The following is a 13292-nucleotide window of genomic DNA, read 5'->3' as shown; positions in this document are numbered from 1 at the left end:
GATGAGTCATGGAACCCCGTCCATACTCCTGCTGATAATGAGGTACGGGCCCAGTCCACCCTCACTCCTTCCCTAACTTGGGCCTCGCCCCTGCTCTGCTGCTACTGAGATGTGGAACACCATCCACACTCTGCTATTGGTGAGATACGGGACCTCGCCCACACCCACCTCTCTACCAGGCACATACAAGTATCACACAGACAACAAGTATAAACTATCACATAAACCACTCCGTAGGCACCCGCCCTCTATCATTGGACCTCGTCCGAATATCATACTAGCATACTGTGCCTAGGGCTAACCCCCGGGTCTTCTACTCATAACTACATGGGCCGGCATTGTGGCCGTAGACCCATTCATACAAAGGGAAACTCACCTGATACTGCTGAACTGCTGCTGCTAATCCCTTTGACCGTTATCTGACCACTAACTCCGAACTGCTGCTCCACTAGCTCCCCGAGCTACCAATATCAACATAACACTTAGAGTAACTGACCTTCAAAGGTCAACTAAGTCAACTCTTGCCAAAGTCAAAGTCCTGGTCAAAGTCAACCTCCCAGGTCAACCCTACTCGCCGAGTCACCCTATTGACTCGCCGAGTTCATATGTTCAAAGTCCTTCTATACGCGACTCGACTCGCCGAGTCAGTCCATGACTCGCTGAGTCTACCGATTACCGAGTCCTGACCTGACCAACTCACGGAGTCTCTATTCGACTCACTGATTCGAGTTTCAACTCGAAGGGTTTGGGGTTTCACGACCTGACTCGCCGAGTCCAAGAACAGACTCGCCGAGTACAAGGCAATCTTCATCCAACAAGCCGAGTTGTTCTTCCAACTCGCCGAGTTCCTGCCCAACTTCATCCGACTCGACGAGTTGTTCATCCCACTCGTCGAGTTCCTCCTCATCTTCAAGCTACTCGCCGAGTCCACTCGAAGGACTCGCCGGGTCCATTCAGATCTACATACATGCAGAGGACTTTCGAGTCATGCATGGACTCCAAACTGTAGATCTACCCTTCCCAAGCCTATCCCCCACGTAAAGTTGCAAACTTTACGTGTAGAGAGGGAGATCTAAGCAAAAGCACCATAAACTAGGGTTTAAGGCCAAGGGGCTTCAAAATCGACTCAAGGGCTGATACTTTATGCTTCTCCAATCCATAACACACTTGGATCTGAAGTAGCAACTCCAGATCCGGCTCCTAACTCAAGATAATATCATTATGGCTAAAGAGCCCCAACAACCACACATAAATCTAGATGCAAAAAGGGTCCAGGAACTAGTTTATACCTCCAAAAGCTCAGAAATGTCTTCCCAATCCCGGATCTACAGCCCCCTTTTTGCACTCTCAAGATTCTTCTTCTTTCTCCAAGCTTAATGCACTCTTGAAGGCAATAAATGGATCCAATAGAGGATATGGCGGCTAGGGTTTGATATCTAGGGCTTAAGAGGCAGTAAGGAACCCTAGGAAGAAGATTAAGACGTTTATATAGGCTCCAAGTCCCGAATTTAGGGTTTTCCTCGCACAGACCAAACTCGCCGAGTCCACTTGGCCGACTCACCGAGTTGGTCATTAACTCCTCAACCCGGATCCCGCTTCGACTCGCCGAGTCGACCCCTAAACTTAGGGTTTTCTTCCCTTTCTTGGTCTTCAAAACTTTGGGTGTTACAATTCAGCTGTGATGTAAGTTTTCCTCACTATACTTTCGGGTTGAAGGCACCAAGGTCGACCCATTGGTGGATAATCTGATATTATAGATATGTTGAGTATGGAATATATATATATATATATATATATATATATATATATATATATATATATATGTATATATATATGTATGTATGCTAGTCTTCATATGCTAGTTTGGTAGATCTATAGGACTACCTGTGATATTGTCTGTTTATCTGTTTACGATGTTATCTGTTATATGTCGACATATTATGTGGGTTGGGTTGAGGTTGTACTGCTCCGTGCTGTAGCCAACAACCCTGGAGCAAACCAGATATTAGATGAGGGCCGAAGAGGGCATGCCAGACTCATACTGAGAGCTTATGAGCATTCCAGATACGAGCTGAGCGCCGAGAAGGACATGCTAAACGAATACTGAGGGCTTAGTGGTATTCAGTCTGAGGACTGATCAGGCCAGTGAGCAAGCCAGACATAAGTTGTGGGCCCATGGGGCAAACCATAATTATGTTGTGGGCTTAGGGGTAATTCAGGTTGTTAAGCTGTGGACACATTGCATGTTGTTATTATATATGTGCTAGTTACTTATATAATGGTATTTTGGGGGAATTCACTAAGCTTTGGGCTTATAGTTTTGAATTATGTTTCAGGTACCTTAGAGGGTCACGAGAAAGCGAATGCGTGATCGTGCACCTCCTCAAGCTTTGTTTTTATGATTTCGGAAATACTTTAATATTGAACCTGTTTTGGAAACTATTTGTAAACAATGATGATTTATGGATGTTTTTAAAATTTTAAATTTTTCATGAATTTTATGGATGTTACATTATCATTGATATTTTGATGTTTAAGAATGAAATATATATGATATTTTGATATTTAAGGACATATATATATATGATATTTTGATGTTTAAGAAGGGCATATACGGTACTATAAAATTTTATGAAGGGTAAATATGATGTTTAGAAATTAAGTTGTGCAAATATGATATTTTGATGTTTAATAAGGGTATACATGAAATTCTCCCTTGACAAACACAATCTTAGATTATGCAAATCAAAATTCATATATTATTATCATCAAGAATTTTTTTGTTATTTGGTTTATAGACAGAAAAATACAATTTGAACCGTATAAGAATAAGGCCCGAGGGTGTGGAGCTTTCATTGTCTCTTTGTCCCACCAGCTCAACCTCATTTTCCCGTCACTTTTCAAAACCCAAGAATTGATCAAAATTCACACTCCCCTCATCTTTTATACACTTCATGTGCAATGTGGATTTATACTAAAAGCATTAGACATGTTGTACATCTTTGTTGGGTTAAATTCACAAGAGAGAGAGAGAGAGAACTCTTTCACAATCACCATCACCGCATCCAAGGTGTGTGTGTGTGTGTGAGAGAGAGAGAGAGAGAGCTTTCACAATCATCATCACCGCATCCACGGTGTGGGAGAGAGAGAGAGAGCTTTCACCATCACCGCATCCACGGTGTGGTATCCTAGATGCGATGAAACGTTCAACTCATCTCCACTAGAGCTGAACAAATAAAATTACAAAAGGATTACAACAAACTTAGAACATAAAAAAAAACTTCTATTAAATTTCAAAAGATTTCCTAATGATTACATCTTTTTTATTTGTTTTATGAATTAACAAAAAAAAATCTCTCTTTTTCACCTTCATAAAGGGTGTATCAAATGATTGAAGAATGGATACGACTAAAGTTTTTGCAATTAGGGTTCGATGGTTTGTTGATTGCATGCGATGATTTCATATGGTATGCATGATATCATTAGTTGAATCTATCAACGTTCTTAATTGGGCTTGATTTCCTGCAGTTTAAATCGGTCAATTGGTTCAGACTTTTGTCCGTTCATCTAGGGTTCGTGCCTTCATGATCTTCTTCATTATATGGAATGATTCATCCATGTGGTTTGACTCGTTAGTTCGTTTGTTAACTTTTACACATAAGGCTTTTTTGTGGGTCTGATTGGATTGCATATAGTTCAAAGTTTTAGCTTTTGCAATTAGAGTTTGAAAATTTTATGAACCAAATTGGGAAGTGGATCATAAAGGGTTCAAACTTAATTGTGTTTGAACTCGATAATTACTATTTGTACAGTGAAAACTAAAATGCATAGAATTTTGAAAAGAATAAACTCGATATGGATACACTTGTTTCCTCATTTCAAATCCAAAATCCAAACAACAATCATTTCTTTATGTACCCTTTCATTACTTACAAATCTTCATCTGAATCACTCGAACTGCTGCTACTAATGAAATTCACCGGCAAAACCGGAAACTTCACTGACGGCCGGTTAGGAGATGTCGGCATTGGCGGCACCACCACCGTCGCCGCCGCCTCTCCCCCACCACTTCTTCTCTTCTGCAACTTTACAGCAATATCAACACAAGCCTTATCCACCATTTCAAGAAAAGCTTTCACAATCCCAAATAACTGAAACTGCTTCCTTCCTTTATCTTTGGAAGCCCCAACTTGATAATACTCATTCGTCTTCTTCACAACCCTAATAACCCTCTCCTCTTCTTCACCCAACTCGTGAATTTCCCGTTCTGCCCTTTCAACAAACTTCTCCATCTCCCTCACAAAACCCCGCCCACCATCACCACCACCACCACATTCCTCCACCGCTTTCATGATTTCAGTCAAACGATCGTTCAACCCGGAACACGATTTCGAAAGGGCATCGTAGTCAATTCCCGCAGCTTTCTTCACATTACAAAATTCCGAACTTACCCCTCCCACAATCGGCAATCCAAGCATTATATAATCTTTTCCTCTCGATGTATCACAGTTTAAACTTACAGTACTATTTCTTAAGCTATGATTTCGATTAATCATACACCGTTTCCCTTCCAATCTCACAACTTCTTCAACAACAAAATGAAGCAAACTTGTCTTTCCATCACTGCTTTTAACATCAGATAATTTCAATAAAGAATTCAAATTGAAAGCTTGAGCATTTCCTCTTGATGTCCCCGCATTCATTCGATTTCCCGCTTTCAAAATCGCCTCCAATAACTTCACAAAAAGCCCGCGATTTCTAAGCTCGTTACACGCTTTTTCAAGTGTCTGTAACGTGTTCTTGATGTGTGACACTTCCGAATCATAATTTAACTTGAAAAACATCGCATTAAATCGAGTAAAAGCAGAAGGAACAGCTCTTAAGATATGGTAAAGAAAAGATTCAGCATCTGCTAGCCTTGTGATGTCATGATCATAGTTAAGAATCAGTTGTTCTTCTTCTTTTGTGGGGGTAATTCGAGTGAGCTTTTCGAGGGTATTTATGTCGATTCCTTTCCCTTCGAGGAGACAATCGATGATTTCTTTTCGGGACACGGTTAACGATCGGAGAATTATCGCGATGTTTTGTGATTTTCGGGTGTCCAGTAGGAAAACTTGCGAGGGTGGCCCGGATTTTTTTTCGGATTTTGGGGTCGGGGAATTGGTGGTGTCGCCACGTGGTGATTTTTTGTTGACTGCTACGGTTCCGAATAGGGCTTCCATTAGATCACCATTAAACCTGAATTGTATTGTTATATTGTATTGTTTTGTAAATGCTTGTGTACAAGTGTATGTGCATAAGGTACAAGTCTAGCAAAAAGATTGAAAATTTACCTGAAAGAACCATTTCCCAATTTGTCCCACGCGGTGGGGTGTTCTACGTTTGTGTTGACTTTGTCCCAATGCAATGGCTTAAGTTTGACCTGTGGTGGTGGTGGTGGTGGTGTTGATGAAGAAGTCAAAGACAAACCACCAGTTTTAGGCTTAGGTGGTGGTCGTGGTGGTGGCAGCACTAGTGGCGGCGGCGGTGGAGGTGTAGGCGGCGTTGGTGGTGGGGAGCGTGATGACAGTTGAGTTTTCATGATTTGTTGATTTGCTGGTGGAAGAGAATTCTTAATTTGAATTTCATCTTCTTGTGGCCAAACATGAGAAGCTGAAGATTTTCCTCTAAGTAACGGAATTTCATGAATTTGAATGTTTGACTTTCTTCTGCTATGGTCAACTGTCATCATTTTCTTTTCCTCTTCTTTCTCGTTGATTCTTGGAAGTTCTTTCTTGAAGATTGTTCTTTTAGGTTCAGCATCTTCTAGATTCTTCCAATAAAGCACATCTAATCCTTCTTCATCAACAATCACACCTTTAACCCCTTCAAGTCTCGTGAAATGATTCATCAATGAAACAACCGGATTCTGGGGGTTGCTGTTATCATTGCCACCTGGAATTTCGTTTTCTTTTTCTTTATCTTTATCTTTCCGGTAGCGTTTATATTTCACCAGTAGTAAGAATAACAAAGCTGATAAAACAAGAGTACTTGCTGCAGTCGCTGCAACTGCGGTAGCAACGGTTTTGCTGGTTGATTTTGATGGCGGGGTGGTGGGGGTTGGGGTGGGGTTGGTGGTGGTAGGAGGAGTATCTGTAGGTGAAGTTTCCGGTGGTGGAAGAGGAAGAGGCGGTGGAGGTGGAGATGGAGGAGGAAGAGGGAAAGGGTAAAACACCTGAATGTTTTGAGGAGTATGCTGGGAATATGATTGGGGTATGAAAGAAGATGAAATTAAGAAGAAAAAAGATAACAATGGCAGGAATCGGATTTTTGCTGCCATTGAAATGCAGAAAGAAGGAGGTTTTAGGAGGAAGAAGATGAAGAAGAAGATTGGAGGATTCTTGATTACTGTTTTTGTTTTGGATTAGAGCATTTTGGATTTGGTGTTTTGCCTGTTTGGTTTATTTGCTGACACTTTCAAAGAAAGCAGTTGTGCAATTTCCATTTGTTTTCAATGTGTATATGCTTAAAATGGTTGGCTAGCTTCTTCCCGGGCATTTTTGTCAAAATGACTGAAATACCCTTACATTTCCAACTGCTAAATGACTGAAAGTATCCTTTTCAACTACTTATCTCATGGGGTTGAGTGTTGGTATGGAAATCAGTCGAATTGAATTGGTGGTTTTGCCCAATTAACCTATTACTTTTTTCATGGAAATGGCTAAAATACCCTTGTTTATTGTGAACTTTTCTTGAGTTGGTAGCAATATTTCTCTTGTTTGAATTGTGAAAGTGAAAAGTAAATAGTTGAAAAGGGCATTTTCGTAATTTTGAGGGAATGTTGCTTAGTTATCTATGGGTCTAGGTTTGAATTGGTATAACTACAAAACTACCAATTAGGCATAATCTAATCTATTAACATTGTTGGCAATAATAAACAATGTAAAAATTGTCCCTCTCGGATTCTCTCTGGAAAATTGTTTAAAAAGTCAGAAGGTAGAAGAAATAGTCAAAAATTAGATGTACCTCATCTCATAATAAATAAAATCAACTTTAATCTTTTATATATATTTTTTGTTTTCTCCATCTTTCCTCAATTTGCTACTTGATTTTATATTACGTACTAAATATAAAAATAACGTCATGAGCTATATGGACACTATCTAGACGTAATTTGTTTAGCAGTCATCCATAAATTGTTTTAGGATTCGTATTATGACATATACGTCTTATTTTATTCAAATAATGAAGTTTTGAATTTTTTTAGAATTTTTACATAATGATAGGGCACTAAAAGGTAGATTTGTACTTGGAAAATGGGTTGGGTTGATTGTATTAGATAAAGGGGTTGTGAAGAAATCACACTACGAACGAAGTGGTTCACCTAAAATACATTTGATGACCCAAATTGACCAACTACACAAAGTCCTTGACTCCATCACCCTAGTACACTTACGAGTTGTGTGGGACCTTCTGATTGAAATTTGGACCTCTATTTTAGCTTATTTAAGTTTTAGATTGCTTTACATGTAAATATTTGTTTGGATAACAATCAATGAAAGTCAATATGTTCTCGAATTATATTCAAGGTTTTTTATGACCAACGATTGTGAACATGAGACTTGTATCAACATCATGCAACCACTGAGTGGAGTTTTCTTTTTTAAAGAGGAGAAGAAAAAATGTCACAATGAAAGTCAATAAAGAAGTAAACCTAAAGTTATGTCATTTGAGCTTTTTGATATTCATGTCGATAACGTTTTTCCTCTTTAAGGGCCTTGAGTAGTAAACTCCATATTGTCTAAAAAGAATCCTGAATATCGTTAACTCGCTTTTCATTTATTATTTTTCATTTTTTTTTTGTTGTGAATTGATTATTATATCGATTCTTTTCATGAAAAAGAGCAACCTACTCAGTGAATATTACTAGTTGTTATGGGAATGGAGGTTAATGTAAGTTATTTTCCTCATGTCTATATATGTTAATCCATAATCAACCTAAGTTTCAAAAACTTATCCATTTTTGTACCAAATCCAAGCTCTAATTAGACCTATCAAACTTCTATATAGAAAAGTCAAATAATATAAATATTAAAAATATAAAATATAACATGTAAAAACACTAAAGTAGTTATCTATAAACAACTACCATTATGAATTTGTGTATTTTACCCCAATCTTGTTTAAAATCGATGCAAATGGTATCGAATCCCGAATTTCATGACTTTAGAGTACCGAGTTAGTATCATACCATACTAACATAAAAAGTATTGGTACTGTTCAGTCTGGAATTTCGTTAGTCTTGCTCACCCTACTTTTCATCTTTTCTATTAGTTTATATCTCAATGAGGGTTATGGTGTCGTAACATCGTGCTTTAGCGTTTCCCTAAAATCAAAGATGAAGTAGTAGACTCACTTGTACTAGAAGTAGAACTTGAAGAATGAATTTTGATATAATCATTATATACAAAATTTGTAATACATTTCTTTTTTCGACTCCACCCCTTTTTCTCCATAATAGCCCTCGAGGAATATAGTCAACTGCTTTACTTTGTTCCTCGAGTCAAGTATCAAAGATAAGTAGAACAACATATCAATTTTTTCTATGTCGCCAAACTACTTATCAAACTTTACTTTCATTGACATTGCAATATCATGAAGACTAGCATCGAAAATAACATCATCCAAGAGCATAAAGATGGTATAAATATCTTAAATGCACATTTTTGATGTCACATAAAGTGTCAAAATAACATCACAAAATGATTTTTAAAAAATGAGATAAATCCCTAACCATTTGTGAATTGCATGGTGAAGGTATCGACAAACCCATCTTTTCATTGTCGGTCTATAAATCAAATTCCTAAAGATCGTATCTTTCAAAAGTTTTTTCATAAGCTTAGGAAAATTCTAACATACAGTAAGTAGAGTTCTATCTTGTTGAAACATCTTTAATCAAATGTTTTGTTGTACAAAATTAACAAGCTTAGCAAACTTGGTAAATTTATCAATTATAGAAGGTGATTGTTTATACCACTTACATGCCCATTGAACAATATCAACTGTCTTCTCAACTTTTTTAATACCATCTTACACCACTAAGTTTCAAATGTGGGCAACGCATCGAATATGCATCTATTTACAATTTACATGGTTCTTATTGGAATTTTGAAGCTTGTTTTTAAGAACTCAATTGCCAAATTATTAGCACTTGTGTTCTCAACAGAAATTATGAAAACAATTTCTATCTCCGACTCTAATAAACATTTCTCAAACATTGTTTTAATATCAACCCCACGATAACTCTTACGAGGACAAAAATTCAACACTTATTTTTTCAATTTTCATTCGGTATCATTGGATGGTAAGACACATATAACTTAATTGTTGAGTAGAAGTCTAAGTATAAGTGGTTAAACAAATCTTATGAATGTTTTTTAATAAAATCTCTAAGTTTTTATTTTCCTTCTACAAACAATTAGTAGACATGTGACATCCCCAATTTCACGGCCAGAAAAGACCGATTTAATTTATGCTTTTAAAATAATTCAGAGTAATCCTTTGATTAAAAGAGTTGCAGAATTTATTTCCAAAACAAAATATGATAAAAATTTATCAAAGCATTTCTTAAAGAAATGTATTTTCATTATATAACAAAATCTCGGGATGTCATGTTTCGATACAGACCAAAAGCATAAACTAGTACAAAATAGACCTTACAACAGTTATTTACAACTACTGATCTATAATCCAAAATATCTTGATAAGTCATCAAACTTATGCTCTTGTGCCACTACCTGTAATACAAATAAAACTGAGTGGGTCAGGCTTGGGAGCCTGGTGATTATATAAAATTTTCAACCCACAATAAATAATTATATTAATTTCATCAACCAACAATAACACAATTACTCATTCCCGTTATCCTCAATTTACGTCCTTAAAACAACTATCACAAGGGACCTAACCTAAGGATTTTCATCGGGGCGACAACACTGCGTTGGGGGTTTCCCAGCAATTTATGTCAAATAAGGCAACCATGTGGGGGATGGAGTACAACAATTGAACACTCAAGTTCAATAACACCTACAGGTGGTGAGTCTGCCAACGTTCCACCGGACTGTCTAGAAGATTCTGTGGTCGTCATCTAAACTCCGCTAGATGACTGAATCAACAACATCGAGGTCTCTCATCATTTTATTTAATCACACATCCACTATCTACCCATGTTTCACCCAACATAATTGTAGATAAAAATACATATACAACTTAAAACCTGTATAAAACATTCATTCAACACTTATCTCAAATAAACAAATAATATATAAACACATAACACATATTTTATAGAGAATACTTTGTATCTATGTGTTAGAAGAAGATGAATATACACTCACATGATAAGACGATGCTCGGACAACACTACGGCTCTTAAAATAATATTCTTCGATGAAACCGGGATGTTCTCTCAAAAACCGGGCTTCAAGCGGGCAGAGTTTCGGCTCGAAAACTCTTTTTCTCGGAATCTTCGGGGCTTTGGGACTTGTTTCGGGTGTCAGGATGATACTGGGACTTCGGGGATATTTCTTGCAAAGTAGAAGAAAGTTTAAGGGGTGAAGGATGGAAAATTAGCAACCAAATCCGGATGGTCTCGCTTTCTATTTATAGGAGGAGCCTGGCCTTCGGTACACAGGGCGTTCCTGCGAGGGACGCAGCGCGTTCCGGAACGCTGGGAGTTCCTTCGGACGCAGCGCGTAGGAGTGGGGGCGAGGTTCTCTGTCTGATGCCAGCTTGTTTCAGCAACGACGTGGCTCATCCAAGGCCGAGCAAAACGAACGCGAGGCATTCCCTTCAGATAAGCTTCGAGTTTTTATTTATTTTTATTTAAAAACTTCAAAATTTCATATCTTTTGCATACGAGCTCCGGTTTTGACGTTCTTTATATCCACGCGTAGGTGAGACTATGTTCTACAACTTTCGTTTAGACTCCGTTGGCTAATTTTGAATTTATTTTTAAAGTTACATTTTTAGTAGGCCGGGACAGGAAAAGTCCGTTATAAAAGCATAACTTATTTATTCGACGTCCGTTTTCGTCTGTCTTTTTACCGTTGCACTACTATTAATGAGATCTTCGATTCTTATTTAGATTGTCTCGGCTAGAAATCACTCGATCTCATATTCGAACTTTAGGATACATACTACTAAGTCGAAATTTCGAAAAATCATAACTTCCTCATATGAAGTCAAATTTAGACGTTCTTTTCATGGATGCTCTCGGTTTAACGTATTCTTTGACTTTCGTTTAGATCGTTAAGGCTAAAAATCGCTCTATCGTAAATTCACTATTTACGTCACACAGTATCGTACCGGTTCTGTTGCGAAACTTCGACGGGTCATAACTTCTTCGTTATAACTCGGATTCCGACATTCTTTAAATATCCGGAATCCATGTCACGACCACTAGAACTTCCTTCATAGATATTGGGCTTATCTAATATTTTATTTTAACACTCATATTTTTATCCTTAATTCATTTAAGTCACACAATTAAGCATAAAACACATAATACTCAAATAATACATTTTTATTATTTCAAAATGAGTTTCAAAGGTTAAACCTAGACTATTACATCATCATTAATGTCTAGCCAAGAAACACGGGCGTTACAAGACATATGTTGTGCTTGTACTTCTATATGTACTTTTAAACATTGGTTGATAAACACTATTGTAATTCCTAAAGGTCACACCTTCTTAAAACTAAGTTGAAGTTCGTCAGTTATTAACATGTGCTTTCCTATTATCTTTTTGATCAATGTTCCAAGAAATCAAACAAAATGAGCTTTTCAATATGGTGATGAAAACAAATTAATATCTTGGAAATTTGATCGAAAAGAGAATTGCAAGGTTCTAGCCCACATGTTAGCAATTGATGGATTTTTATTTAGTTTTGTAGAAGGTAGGTGCTTTTAGATATAACTAGAGTGTTTCTTAACCATCTCATTTAAAATTGTATGCAAAAGTACAAACACAATTAATGTCTATCAATTGTTTGTAGAAAAAAAATAGATTTTATGAAAAAAAAACATTAGTAGGATTTTATGAAAAAAAAGGTAATGTCTATCAAGTTATATGTGTCTCGCTACCCACTTAAGATAACGAATGGAAATTGAAGAAAAAAAGTGTTGATTTTTTTTCCTCAAGAGAGTCATTGTGCAGTTGATATTAAAATAATTGAAATGTCTAGTATGCTCAAGAGTCATATTAAAGTGATATTACTAAATAACATATGATACTAATGGGCCACACTAACAAGTACAATTGGTTATTTATTAGAAATTGATTTTAATAAATATTCAATAAAACTCATATAATTAAATTGGAAATTATTTATTTCATGGAAATAATAAATTCCATTAGCAAGTAACTTAATATATATCATATGTTATGATTTATAAGTCATGTACAAACTTTTGGACTAGTTGATTCTTTTTGTCTTTTTCCTAAAAGATAGTGTTTATATTTTATAAAAGAGTTTATAAACGTTTGACTTTCTTTCTTCTTCTTTATGCAATTTTCTAGATATGCATAAAAAGAAGAAGTGTATGACTTGCCTAATCATGCTTTAAAGGCATGTAAGACATGTTTATGACAATGGGGACAAGTTTGCTTAAAGTGCTAAGGACTAATGGTTAATAACTTCACTTTATGCATATAAATAAAAGAGCTTGCACTTGGATTATTTGCTCATTCATTCCTTGATGCAAAATCTGAATCCTCTCTTCCCTCTCCATTTCTCTCTAGTTTTGGTTACAAAACTTGAAGAACACTTGCATCTTCAAGCCCTCTTTTAGTTCATATTGGTTATGAACTTAAATCTTAAGGGTTTAAGAGTTTTGGACTAGCACCTACATCAAGTTGAGTCATTGTTGGTGTCTCAAAGGTTCCACATTCTTCATCAACTTCTAAGCCTCCCAAGAGGACCCAAAGAATTACAAAGGTTGTTATTTCTTCACGTCTTCTTTGGTTGGTGTTTTAATCTTTCTATAACTTGCAAGAAGATCTTTGGTGGGTATAAAATGTTTATGTTATTTCAAAAATTATAGTCTTCCGTTGCCATATTTTTCAAGTTTATGAAACTATTTTTGAACTAAATCTCAAAAATAATGGTTGATAAATGTTTAATAACTGGGGAATAGAAAATGTTTTCATAATTTTCGTTTACAGCACAAGTGCTAATGATGTGGAAATTGAGTTCTTAAAAAGACTTTCAAAATTCCAACAAATGTCTCGTAAATATTAATATACACACAT

The 13292-nt window shown here is 36.6% G+C and overlaps 1 protein-coding gene across 1 annotated transcript; it reads right to left on the bottom strand.

Annotated features, from left to right (window-relative positions):
- Window positions 1–3803: 3803 nt before the first annotated feature.
- On the bottom strand, window positions 3804–6532 carry LOC145092519 (formin-like protein 8). Its single transcript, XM_079030465.1, has 2 exons — window positions 5334–6532; window positions 3804–5238 (listed from the first exon to the last, which is right to left on the bottom strand). The coding sequence occupies exons 1-2, from the start codon at window positions 6317–6319 to the stop codon at window positions 3930–3932; spliced, it is 2295 nt and encodes a 764-aa protein (XP_078886591.1). The 5' UTR covers window positions 6320–6532; the 3' UTR covers window positions 3804–3929.
- Between the last annotated feature and the right edge of the window lie 6760 nt (window positions 6533–13292).

This window comes from Lactuca serriola, chromosome 3, assembly GCF_051521515.1.
Source record: "Lactuca serriola cultivar US96UC23 chromosome 3, Lser_US96UC23_V15, whole genome shotgun sequence".
NCBI lineage: Eukaryota > Viridiplantae > Streptophyta > Magnoliopsida > Asterales > Asteraceae > Lactuca > Lactuca serriola.
This window is presented reverse-complemented; position numbering and strand designations above follow the sequence as displayed.